This window comes from Hippoglossus hippoglossus, chromosome 5 (genome assembly GCF_009819705.1).
Source record: "Hippoglossus hippoglossus isolate fHipHip1 chromosome 5, fHipHip1.pri, whole genome shotgun sequence".
In the NCBI taxonomy this organism is placed as follows: domain Eukaryota; kingdom Metazoa; phylum Chordata; class Actinopteri; order Pleuronectiformes; family Pleuronectidae; genus Hippoglossus; species Hippoglossus hippoglossus.
Window position 1 is genome coordinate 27,766,300 of NC_047155.1, and position 17,483 is coordinate 27,783,782.

At 39.4% G+C, this 17,483-nt stretch overlaps 1 protein-coding gene across 4 annotated transcripts in view; it reads right to left on the reverse strand.

Annotated features, from left to right (window-relative positions):
• The window catches only part of phf2 (PHD finger protein 2), a 30,742-nt gene extending 14,995 nt beyond the window's left edge, over positions 1-15,747 (reverse strand). Inside the window, exons 1-4 of one of the 4 annotated variants that reach the window (XM_034584333.1) lie at positions 15,259-15,747; positions 1,601-1,686; positions 1,337-1,451; positions 757-917 (exon numbers count right to left, since the gene is read on the reverse strand). In XM_034584333.1, coding sequence (XP_034440224.1) covers positions 757-917; positions 1,337-1,451; positions 1,601-1,686; positions 15,259-15,356 — 460 coding nt within the window. In that variant the 5' untranslated portion in view covers positions 15,357-15,747. The remainder of the gene's footprint in view (positions 1-756; positions 918-1,336; positions 1,452-1,600; positions 1,687-15,258) is intronic. The other 3 variants (XM_034584331.1, XM_034584332.1, XM_034584330.1) reach the window with 3 other exon arrangements.
• Between the last annotated feature and the right edge of the window lie 1,736 nt (positions 15,748-17,483).

The window sequence follows — 17,483 nt, forward strand, 5'->3', positions numbered from 1 at the left end:
GCGTTAGTGAAAGTATTAAAATGGGAGGTTGCTAGTAGTACTAATACTGTAGTACAAGACAAACAGTAGCACTAGCACTGCTACTATTATATATTATATATGAAATTATTATTGGTATAGTAACATTAATTACAGTAGTAGTTATAGTAATAGTAGTATTGTTAGTCGTGGAAACAGTAGTTTGTTCTATCTATTAGATGAGTGAATACTACAGCTGGTCTTTTGACATGCTTGCACAGTAATGGCAGCAATAGTAATTACTGCACTGATATAGTAATAGTTGGGTGTAGTTGAAGAGATAGTTGCAACAACAATAACAACAGCAGCACTGATAGTAGTAGCAGCAGTGGTAATAATTATAATATTAAAACTAGTAGCAATGGTAATACAAATTAGTAGTAGTATTAACTGTGGTTGTAATAGGAGTAGTAAGTTCAGTAGTATAACTTAAGTGTTAACTGCAGTAGTGACGTGGGTTTCAACAATTGTACCTCAATTAGTAGGAACAGTTGTACAAGTACTGTTATAGGTGCAGAAGTGTGGAAGCTGTAGTAACAGCTCTTGAAGTAGCACAAGAAGTACTGGTAGTAACAGAGAGTATCAGATGAACTATCAGCAGCAGTGGGAGTAGTTTTAGTAGTAAAACTAGTAGCAGTAGTTATAGAGGTAGTAGCAGCAGTACTAGTGGTATTAACAGACAGTATCAGAGGGACTGTCAGCAGCAGTGGCAGTAGTTACAGTCAGGGAGCTCCTTACCAACATAGTTCTCCACATCACTGATGTAGAAGGTGGGAGCGGGCATGGATATGCCCAGACCATCTTTCTTCTGAACCAGGATTGGTTCGTTGAAGCCGTTCTCCTCCAGGTAATCCATGTTGAGCTGACTGCCGCTCAGTTTCACCACCACATCCTCAGCACTGCAAACCACAAACAAGCAGCATGAAGCAGAGAGCAACATGACAGATGTGTGATGGAGGGTTCAACTGACTTTGAAGACATTCAATGAGATGTGAAAACTATGTCAACAACATGTGAAACTATCTGAGTACAGATATCTGCACTAGAGTGCAGATATCTTAAAAGTTGTGAGACAGTGCCCCCTTTTGGGGTTATTAGTAAAAGACAAGAGGAGAATATTTACATAATATGAATAAAATGTCAAGAGGGATAATCATTGTGAGGAATCATTTTATTTTACTGTATTTTTATTTAATTTAATCCTAATATCCTTTTGCTTACTTGACTATTTCAAGTAAACACCACAGTTTTTGGTGATGAGGTGTACAGTTCCATGAGGAGGTGAGGAAAAAATCAAATCTGTCTAAAATGTCTTTACCTTGGAAATGTCCGACTGCGAAGCTCCTTGATGAAAACCTGACTGCCATTCTGAACAGCCTTGATATCTGTGCTTTGCCCCGTGTCATGTTTGCTCCAGTTCTTTTTCTTTTTCACTGAAGAGCAGAGAAAAAAGAAGAAAGAAAGTGTATTACACAAGAAAATAATACGGCAAATGATTGAATATAAATCTGAAGAGGGAAATAGTCATATCAGCTGCTAAGGACATGACATTTAGTGACTCCGCCTGAAGGTTGCCACTTACATGTGGATTTACCATCAGTCTTCTCGCAGTTTGGGCAGTGATATATGTCAATATCGGGAGCGTCATCTTCATCCACTCCAACACAGCTGAAACAAGAAAAGAATACATTTTACTGTTAAGTTAATGTGACCTTAAAGGACCCATGTTCATAGTATGTACTAACAGTTTTTCTTTCTTTCTTTTCCCGCTGTACCGATTAAGTCAACTTGACGGAACCTTGAAACATTCAGAATCAGTGTCTGTGAGATCACGTCTGCTCTTATTTATGTTCATTCCTTTGACAGCAGTACTGCAACTAACTGCTGATTTAAGAGGACAATTATTTTCTTCTAAACCTAACCCTAACCCTAACCCATTTTATCAGTTAATCATTTGGTCAATGTAAAAATGTAACATTTTAAAATTAAAACTTAACAAACACCCAGTTCAATTTCTAGAGGCCAAAGTTGATTTCTTCAAACTGAAACAGAAACTCGGACTCAAAAAACGAAATCCCTTGACTGATAGTTAGTGTGCTGTAGTACCCGCTGTCTGGAAGCACAGACACATTTAAAATCTAAAACAGTAATTTGCCTGGAGCAACTGCGGAAGATGAACCATGAAAAAACAGTGGAATGGTCCTTTACAATGACTCCTGGTTTAAAGTGAAAGACAGTGAGAGGACGACGAGTCTCACATACAGTCCAGTCCAATGCAGGACAGAGAGGCAGGACAGGCGAGGACAGTACAACACTTACATCAGACTAGGGGGCTATAAATATCAGTCTACACTCTGTATATGAGTATTGTAAATCACTGTGGCAGTTTGTCTTTGATGCAATAATCATTTCTATATTTCATCATTTACTCACGAAATGAGAATAATTAAAAGAAGACTTTTACTGCTGTTTACTTCCCAAGATACTTTAGTAACTTGTGTTTAATTATCAAATTAAAAGTCTCACAAATAAAAACGGTAATTGAGTGAGCGATATAAGCTAAAACTAGAGTGAGGAGAAAGTATAAATTTATGACTGTAATATCATTGGGTGGAAATTTGTAATCAAATCCTCAGCAGTGATGAAAATAAGCCATCACCATTGTAGACAAGTGATAAGAAGATGAAAAGATGCCCAGACGATTGAAGCCGATGCATTTGTCTGGTTTGATAACAGTGAAACACGTACTCCCACTATTTCAAGCAGCAGCGGTCACTGTGTCTTATGCAAGCAAATTCCTCCCATTTGGCGCCGCTGCTCCCAAACTCATTGAGCTGGGAGTTTCCCAGAATGCTTTCCTTTTTCCCCTGGGAACTCCACGGCTTCACTACAAGGCCTGCTCACTTTCAGTGAAGGCAGTGGATTAGGTGGCTGTGCAGACGTGGTGGAACAGCCTGTTTATGACATCCTTAACTTGGTGGCTTGGAGGAGAACTCCTAAACTAAAATTGTGCAAGCAAACTCAGATGTTCAGACACTCTTGCTCAAGAATGTCTTTAATGCAGTCAGTCTGGCAGTGTGTTCACTTCAGTTTGAGATTTATATAAACATTTCCCCTTGACTCCAGGCTGCTGATAAGCTAAAACGCACAACATGGGATCAGGTTACCTCGACTATACCTTCTCTGCTTTGGTTGATTTCAAAATTGATTTTATGAGAACAGGATTTATTTTTAAACCTGGACCAGGTCTGAACTACATCTGAATCTGTCATCACCTAATGAGCTGCAGAGCAGCGTCGACCTTGAACGGTTCAGAAACTGACTGTGACCATTTACCTTCCTGTGTGGGGCACAAGAGAAATGACTGCTCCTCTACAAAGACTGACAACGTATCATACAACATGAACTGTTACGTTTTTATGTTAACGTTTTTAAAGAGCAAATGCACTTAATGAAACCTAGGTAATCTAAAGTACAATCTTTAATTTATGTTTATGAGTGTTTAAGATAATATTACTGAGAGGTAGGAGGCCAGTACAGAGTGAATTTATGCTGCTCAATCCAAAATCCTTCCCTACATTATTCAGTGATTTCTTGTTATGGTTGTTTATTCAAGAACACTCTTTGGTTTTCTAATGTTATTTTACATGTTCTGCTTTCAAGAACATATGAAACAGTGGGTTGGATGACAGTTGGACAAACTTTTTGGAGATACCACTCAGTGGAATAAATGCACTTACATTTTTGGTTTTTAACTAATGTTTACAAATACTATGCAAAATTATTTTAGGTTTCTACTGTAGTGTTGATTTCAAATAAAAAAATGGTAGTTTTGTTCAATGTTATTACAGTGGCTATGACAGAGTACTAAGCATCTGGCATAGTGACTGTAAATAAAGATGGACGACATAGCTCCACTTTCTCTCACTGTTCAAAAGTGATGCTAACATATCTCGTATAGTGGTGATGTCCTCTTGCACTGCTGATGTCATGAGGAGCTAGAGTCTGCACAGCAGTGAACGGGAGTGAAGACGTTGTATCGAGCTGCCAATCATTTCACCCTGTTTTAATAGCATTAAATAATTACTGTACAGCTACTGACATAGCTTGAATTACTTTTGTGGGAAATACTGCAAAGAAAGTGGAAAAAAATCTGTGATCCATCAATGTATCCCCTCCAAAATTCAATGGTGTTTTCCTTTGGTATGTCCCACCCCCTTCACAAAATTTCATGGAAATTGGTTTTCAAGTAGTTTTGCATAATCCATGTAACTAACAAACTAGCAAAACACAGACAAAAACACAATCTCCCTGGCAGAGGCCATCGAAGCCAAACTTCTAAGAAACTTGAACATACATCAATGTTATAATGACAGAGACGATCTTTGGGAAGAGAATTTGGCGTGTACATTGACCTTTTAGTTTGGCCCTTGTACCATCTCCTAACATGGCGATTGCGATGATTATGTGCAGCCAGCCACCAGGGGGCAATTCAGATTTGTACGCCTCACGTTTGGGAGCTGTCAGGTCATTCTGGTCTCACTGAAGATTCAGAGTATTAAACTGCCTCTGTCTAAATAACAAAATGTTGATTACATTTTTATAAAATATTATTTTCATTTTAAGCCTTCAACTGTGGGGGGTTCCACAAACTACTTTTCTAAGTTGTTCTAATGTTTTTGCTGCTACTGACCTGCTGTTTGCAGGAGTCTTAATTTATTTTAATGGGATATTGCATACAAGTTTTAACAGGTAATTTTGTAATTTCCAGTTGGACCTGATGGTGGCACAGTAGTCCCATAGTTATTATGAATAGAGACAGACACAATGATGTCACAGAAACATGCTGGCACAGAACCTGGGTAACGCAAATCAGCACTTTCCTGATATTGGAGGGTTTAGATGACAGCAACTCTGCCAATTAAATGACGATGTACCTGATGCACCTGATGATGAGGAATGTATTTAATAGCATAGTATAACATCTGTCCAATTAGTGGTCCAAAGAGAAATTAAGAATGCTGAGGGAATCTCATATAGTTACGCAACTGCTATAACGAGCAGGTTACTTCTCAAGCCACATTTCCAAACCAGAACATGGCACAATCGCATAAGCCCATGGAAAACTACAATTACCGCGCAGCGGTTGTATGCCTCTGCCAACCACTGAAATACAATCACTTTGCTTGAGGGAATTTCTTGAACTTTTGATCTGATTTCACTTGCACTCAAAGAAAGTCTTGAGATATCGCATTTACAAGGCAAAATATGAGCTTTGTGAGGTCACAGTGACCTTGACCCTGGATCCCCAAAATGTAATCAGCTTATATTTTAGTCCAAGTAAAACTTTGTACCAAATTCGAAGACCATCCCTCAAACTGATCTTAAGATATCACACTTAAGAAAAACGTACTTTGTGAGACCACCATGACCTTGACCTTTGACTGTTGGCAACCAAAATCAATTCATTTAATCCTTAAGACAAAGTGAATGTTTGTGCCAAATGTGATTCCTTGACAGTGTTCCTTAGATATCACCTTCACAAGGCTTTGTGAGGTCACTGCGACCTTGACCTTTAACTTTTGACCATCAAAATCGAATCAGTTCATCTTTGAGTCCAAGTGAATATTTATACCAAATTAGAAGATATTCCCTCAAGGCATTTCTGAGATATGATGTTCACGAGAATGGGACGGACGGACAGACAGACAACCCGAAAACATAAAGCCTCTGGCCACTGGCTGTCGGCGGTGCGGAGGCATACAAATTGGCATTCCACTGCTGTAGCCACGGCTGCAAAGAAGAAAGTGGTACCACCACTTCCAAAAACTGATGGATGCCCTTAATGTCTTTAATTTGTCCTGAAACAGAACTACCTCATGAAATGTTCAAAGTTAATTGTTGTGTTTCTGACATATATATGTAAATGTGTGTGTGACAAATCTGGTTTATCTCTGTGTCATTTCACTAATAGAAAGACAGAACCTTTGAGCTGAACATAATTTAAGTCAAAATAAAATAATAAAAACCAAACTAATAATAGCAATAATAATAATAATAGCAGTAGCAGGGTTTCTGCTACGGCTTCTGAAAAAGCATTTAGACCAGCCTGGGATTTGCATAATGTCGACACCAATGATACAAACTCAGTCTATGACACCTTCATTATTGTTCCCCTTTGCTCTGTCCATCGTGTCATTGCTGCATCTCTAATGAATCAAAAATGCCAAATCCAGTACAAAATAGGGACAATACGATACAGATCATCTCACTCAGTTCTTGCTTTGGATTAAAGCATTTAAGAAATACTGTTAAAACGATGTAAACCCAAGAGGTAAAAAACTGAAAATGTTTTGGATTAGAGAGGATTATATCACTTCAAAACTACAACCGCATTCTGCATCTCTGGATTAGTGAGGTCATCAAATACATTAACATAATCCTGTGTCCCGCATGTACACTGTATACAAAATACAAGCATTTATAATACAATAAAATGGATGCTCATAGCTGATAAAAATGTTTTGGATATTATTTGGACAGTGTAGTGATAGCCACACCACATCAGATTTAGATGTGGTTGGTAGGCAGCTGAAGGCAAGGGTTGGCTAGTTTGTGCCAGCCTGGCTAACTTAGCTACTTGTACCAAAACAACGTCATTATTAGAAAAGCTACACATACGCTTGACATTTAATTTGGTAATAACTTGCTACTTTTCACAGCAAATGGAAAACAAGGCTAAAAGACGTTGGACAACCCCTGTTCAGGTTTTACATTGATAGACATTCGATTTCTATAGCTCAAATATAATCCTCATGACAAAATTATAAAAGTAAAACGTATTACAAAATGAAAACCAGGGCTCACTGAAGTCTTTAAGTTGCTCTAGTGCTCATGCAAACATTTAAGATTAGTTTTTGAAAGCTATATGTTACATTAGCATTACATTAGCAGTTTTTCATTTCTGTATCACAGCCGCATCTATCACAGAATCTTGTTTTGTTGCTGGGTTTAGCTCATGAATTGAATCCACACCCCACAGTTAGCACAGTTCAACCGAATGTTGCCTTCAAATGGAACTCATGACGTCATGGTTACGACATGGGAAAATGTGTACGTGGAGTCATGACAACACCGCTGCTAGGCAACGGCAACATGGACGCTAATATTACAATTACTGTGGCCATCCAGAAGCCACACAGGATAACAATGTACCTGGCAGGCGAGTAGCATAATGCAGGAAAGGCATAACAGAGGGAAAAGATGAGGCCTTAGGAAAATCACCATTTTCTTCAGATGTATTATAAAATTACAAAGAAAAACTCAATACGACAAAAATTTCAACACATAAACTAACCACCTGAGGAAGAAAGAACATCCATATTATAGCTTCTGGCATTTCTGAAAATGTCAACAAACACATAACAACTCGGAAACTCTGAGCTTTCAGAAAATACCAAGACATGAGGTGGTAAATACAGAGGGGGGGTGTTCATATGTCCACTCCATTTAAAGGCAGCACAGCTTCAGCCCACCAGTGCCACAGTATCCTCTGTCAGTCACATAACCTTCTACACAAAGTATCTTACACCTTGAAGTACCATGGGGTTCTCTAAGTGCCATTTTGGAGGTTGATTGCTAGTGTTAGCTAAGTGCTTACTTAAAGCACTTAACATAAAATAAAATACTTAAAAAGATAAGTGTCCTGGTTGCAGATCCGTTTAGTTATGTTTTACTTCATTTCGTAGTGAATGAAGCCATGAAGGAGTTTTTGTTTCAAATGAATAATCTCGGGAGTCAGCTATTAGTGCTAGCAATTAGCTGGTTCATTCATTAGCGAGCAATATATTAAAAATAAGTGAAAGAAGCTTTTATTTGAGTCACACCAGATCAACTGCTATGCAAACTAATGCAAACTAACATACAAACACTAGCTGACATGGAACAAGCTATGGTCTGAACATGAAATCAATCAGGGATGTCAGGTATGTCATTTGATTTTGATGATAAAAAAACAAACATCCATTACTCAATACAAGGTTAGGATCAATACTATTAGTTAAATCCTCAATACTCAGCTCTTCGGTCACTGGGTCATGTGATGTCCAATATGGCTAAGGTGGAGCATGTTACATCTGCTGACACATTTCTTTCATTCTGGCGGTGGTGGGGGTGCGCATGCACTTGCACTAAGTTGCTCTCAGGTACACAGACTAGAGTGAAAGAGAAGTTCTAACTAGAGAGAGAGATCGACATAACAAGCCACCTGCAACTGGACCACTGCAGCTGAAACTATGAGGTCTGACTGACTGTGTGGATAGAAAGACATTTATGGATGATAGCACAGCCAGTTGCGCTGCACACAAGACTGGGGCTTAGTATTACAATAGTGATACCTGGGCTATCAAAGCTAACATGGACAACTGAAATTAAACTGATTTACAATTGTTAGGCTTTGAATTTCATGTGAACTACAGTAAATGGTACATAACTGATATTATACATAATAAATTTCACTTTTTTTATATTATATTCTATTATTGATCAGTTAAATCTGAATATCACAGACACAAGTTGTTTAAATTGCATGAGGAACTAATTACAGGAACTGAGAACCTTCTTTATAGGATACAAAAGCATGTTATTGCAGTATTTCCGAATTTTTATGTTTTTGAGGATTTTTTTCTAAATGCGTGGAGTTGTAAAACAACTGGCAACTTTTGTATGCAATAGGGACGTACAATTTAAAAACATAAAAAATGAGTTAAACTTTGCATAGTAGCCTTGAAAGACAGAAGAAATTGTACGTAAAGTCACACTTTAGGTCTCCTTGAGCAGAGTGCTGTTACAGTACTTAACAAAACTGAGCACACTCATGGTGCGTAAATACATATCTATTCCATTGAACAAAAAGCAGGAGAAGAATGACGCCAATTGGTTTGAATAACATAAATATTTGGACGAATCAAACTATGATGAAAAAAAAAACAATCACAAGAAGTTACTACACCCGTTATTGGTGAGATTCAATTCTAATGTTTTTTAAAAAATGTTCAGGTCCATCTTTATATTGGTTCTTCCTGGACTGATGGATGATACCACTCATCCGTGGAGAGTTGTTCTGTCTTTATTGGAGGGGTTTTCTATTGGATTCAAGTCCAGGGGTGTACTCATCCAGGTCATTATTTTTCTTCTTTACAAACTGTTGTGTGATTTTTGCTATATGTTTGGATGATTGCCTTGTTGGAAAATTCTCTCCTGCCAAACTTCTTAAGACTGGGAGTCATTTTCTCTTTCAGTATTTGGAAACAAACTTATGTCCATAGTCTGTAAATGTCATCTCACATGTCAGCCCTGCAGTCACTGTGGTGGTCCTGGCCTGGTCCACAAAAAAACAGGCTGGACCCCATCTGATCCAAATACATTTATTTTAATATCTTCTGACCAAAGAATATGGTGCCAATATTAATCAGGTTTCTTTTCATTTCTTTGGCAAAATTTAGTCTTCTAATTTCTGCCATTTATTTTTAGCAATGACTTTTTTCTTGGACGGCGTCCATAGAGTCTGACTTCATGCGATGTCCTTCTCACTCCCTGATCAGTCACTGAAACAACAATTTCTACAGATAATCCTTCTGCCAAATCAGAAGCACTTATCCGTCTGTTTTTCTATCCAAGGTTGCTTTAATAGTGAATTGTGTATAGCGTCATTTGTCAAGGGCGAGCCACTGTGCCTTCTGTTATTGATAGTATGACTCTTCCTGTACATCTTACCACGGCTGTGCTTCAGCTCATGTTCAGTAATCTACCGATGCTTTCCTATCCTCTCCAGCTTAATGAACTGCCTCCCAGTCTGGTTTCTTACTTGGTCAAGCTCAGTTCCTCACAGTGTGGAGCCGTGATGCATGAGACACAACCCAGGCCAAAGCTGTTGTTTTATAACCTTGTTGATACAGTTATGCATCAAGAGACATTAAAGGTGTGCTCAGGTTTGCTCTATTGAGGTTGTACTTTAGATTCAGGGCCTGTATTGTCAAGGTAGGAACCTGTTTTTTTAACTATACAAAGAATTAATTAAATACAACAAATCAAATCAAAAAAGCACTTCAACTTATAAAAATAGGCCTATGATTATTGGAGGAAAGTACAATTTTCAGTCATTTAACATTTTAGTGATACTTTACAAAGGTGAACTCAGTTTTGTTGTATAGTGTAAATAATGTGAATACATTTTTGATTATGAACAAGTTATAAGGAATGACTGGTCCTGCATTCAGCCACTGTTTGTGGATCAGCTCCTCTATTCTGTGCTAGCAGAGCTGCGGTGACGTCTCAATGTCTAACCTCCGCACACCCAGCCTCCCCGGAAGTTCCTTTCCCAAGTGAACCACTGGAAGGCTTTTGTTGTGAAGGAGCTGCAGGAGATACTAGACTTAGATTATGGTCTGTAGCTAAAGAATTCCAGGAGTGTATTTACGTTACTAACACAATTTACACAAATGATAGCACAAATTATTCCCTATGATAGTGAAAGCTGTCTAACAGAGAGCAGACTGCTGTAGGACAGGTACATTTTTTTAAATAAGATTAATTATATATTAGGGGGTTAGACCTTCTTTAACTCTTATGACTGATTATCTATTTGGAAAAAACTACAGCCATTTAAAGACAGCTGGGTTTGAAGGTGGTTTGTGACGTGTCAGGTGTGTTATAGTGGAGGTGAAAGGATTTGCTATATAGTCAGAAATTATGTAAAGTAATTATCAGGTACTTGCATGGAGGTGTTTAGTCACATTAAAAACTAATGGATAATTGTTACATTGTGATACCAGAAGGGTGCTCGGAGAGCGCATACCTCAGCCAAGGCTAACACACTATCCTGCCATGTTAGAGAAGTGAAAAAGATCCTGGATCCACCCATTTATCTGGATCCACTCCAAAATTGAATGTGTTTTCCCTAGAAGGTCATGCACCACCCCTCCACACAATTCCATGGAAATTGGTTCAGTAGTTTTTGAGTAATCCAAACAAGCCAACAAACACTGACATCAATTCCTTGGCAGAGTTAATAAAGTTACAAGTACTGACATCATCAAAGGTGTGACTGACCCTCTCCACTGCAGTAGTGTTCACTGGTTCAATATGTGTGTAAGTCTGCACAATAATGGTAAATAATAACATTCATATACAGATTGTGCAGGAACTGAGCTCGCTGCAGTGACTGGCAAAAAGGAGCCACTCCAGTCAGTTCAGAATTTGAACTGCCATGTAATAATAACATTATGAAAGAAGAGTGTAAAATGATATAATGACGTTACCTACAAAATGCGTTAAGGAGTAAAGAATATAAATTTGCATTAGTTATTAACAGAGCTGAGAGCTTGATGCCACTGATGGTAACTGAATGTGTATTGAATATAAAGCTATATCTTGTCACTGTGGTGTTTCATGGTACTGTACGTAAGTTTGCTGTGTGTGTGTGTGTGTGTACAAAATGACTAAACAATGCACAGATGGGTTTTCACCAAACTTGGTGTGAATATTACTTGAGAGAATATCTACAGATGATGACGTTTTGAAGCTGATCAGTCAAAGGTCAAAGGTTAAAGTCAACAAAAACATGGTGCAAGATGTCTATGCAAACAAACTGATCAGAAAATTAGTCCCCATCCGATTACCGACTATCTGAACCGGGTCACAGAAAAGGCACAAACAAGGCAGACAATTACGTCATTACCATATCATAGGACAATGATGTCATATTGCTATTCCATGACATCATTATGAAAAGGCATCATTATAAATATAAAAAACATTAGCATTGCGAGACTGAGGCATATACAGCGCATGTACAGTATGCATCGCACCTTTAATGCTTTTCATTTTTAAATTGGGAATCATTAAAAAATATGTATACAAAATTATTTTGGGAATTGTTTAAGGTATTTTATATTAACAGATTAAACTTTTACACATGGATCTCTCCTGAAAATGAATACTGACAAATCTATGCCAATAAGTAAGGCAAAAATTATAGTTCGAAAAAAACTGTCACTATGTAACAGAGATTTCGATTTTCTAAACATGATTTTCCTGCAGTTTCTTAGCAGCTGACATATTTGCCAATATTAATATATCTGAGCAAACACTGGCAGATAAAATCAGTTGCTCAATTTATCAGTTTGACTCTAATGGTAGGTCTGATACTCAATATTCTTTAGGCTTGGTTTTGTCTGTTTGAATATTATAAGACCCAGTTCTTATAAGATACAATATGTTTGATGCAAACTGCACAGAGTGGGTACAGCAGAGCATGTTTGCTAAAAACAGCTGCTAACTGCTTTTGTAAAAAAAGATCGATGGGAGCCATGAGACTGAACTCTGCAGTAACCTAAGTAAAAAAAGAGCATAAGAAGCTGAGTGAGGCTGCAGAGTGAGAGAATAACCCTCTGGGTTTGTCCTCATGAGTGACCCTTTTCACAATAAACACATTCATTTAATGCTATGATGTTTTTAAAAATGCAGTTTTAGAATTCCAACCATTCCATAACGCCCTCATGAGAACATTGGGCCTCGCTCATTTAACATGGGAAACAGAAATGTACAGTAAAAACCAGACACTGTGGTTTTTGGAGCAGTTGGCGTTGGAACTATTTCCTGATCAACAACAGCTGGGCACAATAAATGCATGCGGCATCTTAGAGGAACCTCCTCTGAACCCAGATGTGACTCAAACGTGGACAAAGACGAATGTAAAAACAGCAGAAAAATGTCGTTTTTCAGTTTGACTGGAGGTGGGCTCCTCTGTGCTTCCTGCTGTGGGTTGTTTGTGAAGCTGAGCTGAACACAACTCTGTACTGATGCAGAGAAACTGACCCCAGTCTTCTCATCTGACTATGTGACTGCAAATAAACATATAGCTTTTCTTCGAATGAAATCAACATGTCTACTACATTGTTACTGCTACATGTGTGTGCTCTTCCTGTCGTTACTACATCTTCTTACAACTAGTGTAATCATATTCCCACACCACATGTACTACTGTAGTTTTAGTTTGACAATGTAATTACAGGTAATTACTTCCTTTTCGCCACCCAAACGTGTACATGTCAGATAACGGCACACAATAAACTGCTCCCCCTTGCCACCTACAAGGTAAACACTGACTCTGGTCCTCATCAGAAACACACTATTTAGATGTGTGAGGATGGCTCAGCTGAGAGATCCCCTGTGTTTCCTGGTTCACTGCGTTTCATTTTGTGCCTGCTGCCACTCGGCCACTCGGCCACATCACCCGGTGACAGCACCTATCATACAATTATGGTGGTGACACACAGGACAAATTCTACGCATCACATAAATGTACCTCGGCGATGAGTTACCACAGATCCACACCATGTAATGTCGGCACATTAAACTGTAATTTGGACGTTTCACTCTGAAATTGCACAGCTGTTATAATATTGTAATTCATCCGCTCCATATCGGACTGAATCTGACACTGCGGCCACATGGGGGATCGTGATCGTGGTGGATTATTATTACAACTAGATTGCTTAGATGTACAATACGACTACTCACATATACTACTACTACTGGCAATACCACTAGCATTACTATTGTCATTACTTTTGTATAAATAGTTTGATACGCTTCTCCGTGAAGGTTGTAAATAATATTTTGTTGATGTGCTCTGTTACATGTGACATCTACTGCACTTCCGTCCACCCTGGGAGAGGGACCCCTCACATGTGACTCTCGGAGGTCTCTACATGTTGTTTTTTCCCTGTTAAAAGTTTTTTTGGGTTAGTTTTCCTCACTCTTATTGAGGGTCAAGGGCAGAGGATGTCGCAGATGTGTGTATATAGGCTAACAAATACGATTGATTGAAGTCACACGTATCTTAACACTTGGTCCAGTAATTAGTGGAAATCATGGTTTTGAGATATGTGGCAGGGTTTAGTCATAAACTGGTACGGACACTGGTTATTACACATTATGTTTGCAAGATACAGATTCTCCTTTTCAACAAAAGACATTTAGGAAGCATTGTAACTGTATTTCTGATATGGTCCGGCCACTGATCTGGTTGTTAGGCAAACATGTGAAGAGTATTTAAACATGATGCTTTACTATCCTAAACATGACTCAGTGGTCGTGTGGGTGGTAGTCTGGAGGTCAGAGGCTGATGTCCAGTGTTTAAGTCCACGACATGGTGTGTTGCAGACGGGTTGCAGAGCTCCATGCTGGCAGAGGCAGCCAGGGGAGCAGTAAAGGGTTAACGTTCAGGCGCGTAAATACTGTCCATGGCTCTAAAGGCTCGTTCGCCCAAAGAAACACGGTTAACAAACGACCCGCTCCCCTCGCAGACTCCCGGAGAGCGGCCGAACGGCCTGAAGCGAGCCGAGAGAAAGGACGGGAGCGGGGACGGGGTTGTGTAACAAGGCGAGCAGCGGCAGGAGGGAAAGGAGACATGATGAGCACAGGGATTTGTGCAGCGTATGTTCCGCGGCGAGGACAGCGATGATCCGCCGCTGTACGACACGTCTAATCCCACTGAAACCACACAGAAGCCCCCACACGCATGAACCAGCTCGCTGGGTGTCACACATCGAGTCCATTTCCCCGCTACAGCCGAGAGAAGACATCCAGCACGGGCTATTGTCAGCCATCGCTGCTGCCGCCTGCTGCCAGGAAGGCTGAGCGGGGCTGAGCTGCCCTCTCTCCGGTCGTGATTTCCAGCCGCGCTCCGTCTGTGGAGCCGGCGAAAGCCCGGGGAGAGGTTTCAATATGGCAGCATTAATGTGTAATAACAGGCGTAGTGTCCGCCTGAGAGAAGCCGGGGAGACGGAGGCGAACACACGGCGAGTGGAGCCGAGGCTTCCCCCGCTGCCTCCGCTCGGTACGGCGGTTCAGTCCGGGGCGAAGCGGGGAGGTTGAAAACACATCAAGCGTGATCAATACACCCAGCCCGCACCGAAATATCTCCATTAACCCCCGTATTTATCGTATAACATTCATTTACTTTGTGTTATTTGCGATAAAATGTCACAACCCTGCTCGGCTACACCAAACTCCGCCTTCTTCTTCTCCGAGCGGCCTGTCCTCAGATGCAGACGGGCGCCTCGGAGCCACAAAGCTGTCAAATGCACCGAGCAGCTCGCCATTTTTGTTTGTTTTCCACAAATGCAAAGCGCCAGAAACACACAACACGGCACGGCGGACAAAGTGGGCCCTTACCTGCCGTGGAACCAGTCCTTGCAGGCGTCGCACTCGATCATAAACTGGGTCACGTCGTAGGGCAATCTGCAGACGCAATACACTGGTACAGTCGCCATGTTCAATTCACAGCTACGTCGGGATAGACTTGGGGGGCTGCGGGAGGAACCGCGTCCTGCAAACAATATGATCCAGTATGATCTTCCCCAGAAAAAAAAGCCAGGGGCAGTCCCGCCGGACACATGCGGCTACACGCACATCTCCACCACGCCGCGGCCGTGTTCGCGATCGTGCGGAGCGCTGGGAACGATGGAGCCCCGTCGTGGCGAAGCTTTCCCGAAACGCATCATTATTATTATCACTATTATTGTTGTTATTACAGTGTGCGTGCCCCCTGGTGCCCGCGCGCCACCGTCATGTCAGCAGCCGGAGCGAAGCGTCGATGTCGCTGCGAAATGAGAAAATAAATAAATAAGCAACGTGAAAGTTACGTCAGGGAGCAGGTTAATCGGCAGAGCTCAAATCAGATGAATGAACGTCCGGGGATCAATCAGCATTAAGCGCTTCCATTCGGAGGCAGAAAGCTGCGCATTGACAGCAATACAAAGGAAGATGTCACATGTTGAGAATACAGAAGGACCGTTTACTTATTACTTCATCTCGGATCCGCGCGATAAAAACAATATAATCATTTATTTATAATGAATTTTTTTAATGTTAAATTAAATTATTTTACACATTTTACCTCGGGGCCGGCTTTTCAGGTCGATTTTTACATCTGATGCTATACATTAGCGTTAATAGATTCTGAGGATGAGGCTATTAGATTAAGTTAAAATAAATAAATGCAACACAAAGAAGAACAATACATTTTAGTACATGGATTATTCTCCACCCATATATAGCATTGGCCCGAGAGACGAAGGCTTTGAAATGTTGACCCTGAGACAAATCATACAGCAAATATAGCTCATTTTAAATATTTTATTTTATATTTTACTTACTTATAGTTAAATTATAATGAAGAATAACTATTATTTGTATTGTGCTTTTCATTTAAAAGAAAGATCCACTAAAGATAAAAACATTAATGCATTAAAGGTTGAAAGCCTGTTCACATAAGTTGAGTATTGAAAGTGATTATTAAAACACTTTGAGGTCATTTTAATCAATGAAAGGTTGCAAACATGATTTGGAGTTTATTAAGAACTAGAGATTAATTATAAAAAACTAATTGCTGCATTTACTTAGAGGCACAAGCATATTATAAAAATAATTTGACTGTCAATTCATAAATTGAAAAAAAAGCGTAAAATTGGTCTAGCTCTCAAAAACTGCCCTAGAAATATTAACAAAACTAAATATTGAAGTATGAGCTGGGTTTAAAGAACCATCAGCCAACAGTTGCACAGAAGTCTAATATTTATGTATTGATCATAGGTCATAGCTCATAATGATGCTGCAGGTCAAAGTCAAGTTTTATTATTTATTATGATCTTTTATTGAATGGTGAACTGCTTTATCAGAGACCAATCACTGTGTGATATATAACTTAACAATAATTCATGTCATAAAATAGTTTGATAATGTGCCTGATTACCATGGTGTACAGTATACTTGCATATTTACTAGAAACATGACTTTATTATTATTTTATTAATTACTTTTACCTACAATTAACATCTTTAAGTTGTAAACAATTTTTCCCTTAGTATAAATGACATGTTTTTTGGTTGGATGTTGCATATATCGTTACTTACGCACTACTATATAAGCTGAATACGTGTGTTATAGATTTGTATTATGAATTGAAACACTTTATTGGCCTCTGTAAGCTTTAATGGTCACATGGACTTCATCAGCAGATCAAGTTTATTCAGTCATCATAGAGATGGAGCTGTTGCCAAGTGATGTCAGGGACCTTTGTGATGTCATCCCTGGCTACCACGACCCAACAGATCAAACTCCACCCACTAAAGAAGACTGTCAATCAGTTGAAAGGCTCCCAACAAAACAGTATGAGCTACATTTTGTAGAACATTTTTATTAGTCTGAAAAATATATAATAAAATCATAGGAATTAAATGTTGACCTTGGTGTATTTTTACATCTTCATTTGTGTGTATTTTAAGATCAGATGTTAATATTGGGAGCAGATTTGCTCACTGTCCTGCATTAGAAAGGTAAAAATGAGTCAGTGAGCAGGAAGAAGTATAAAGATCAATGTGTTCCTTCTGCTTCAGTAT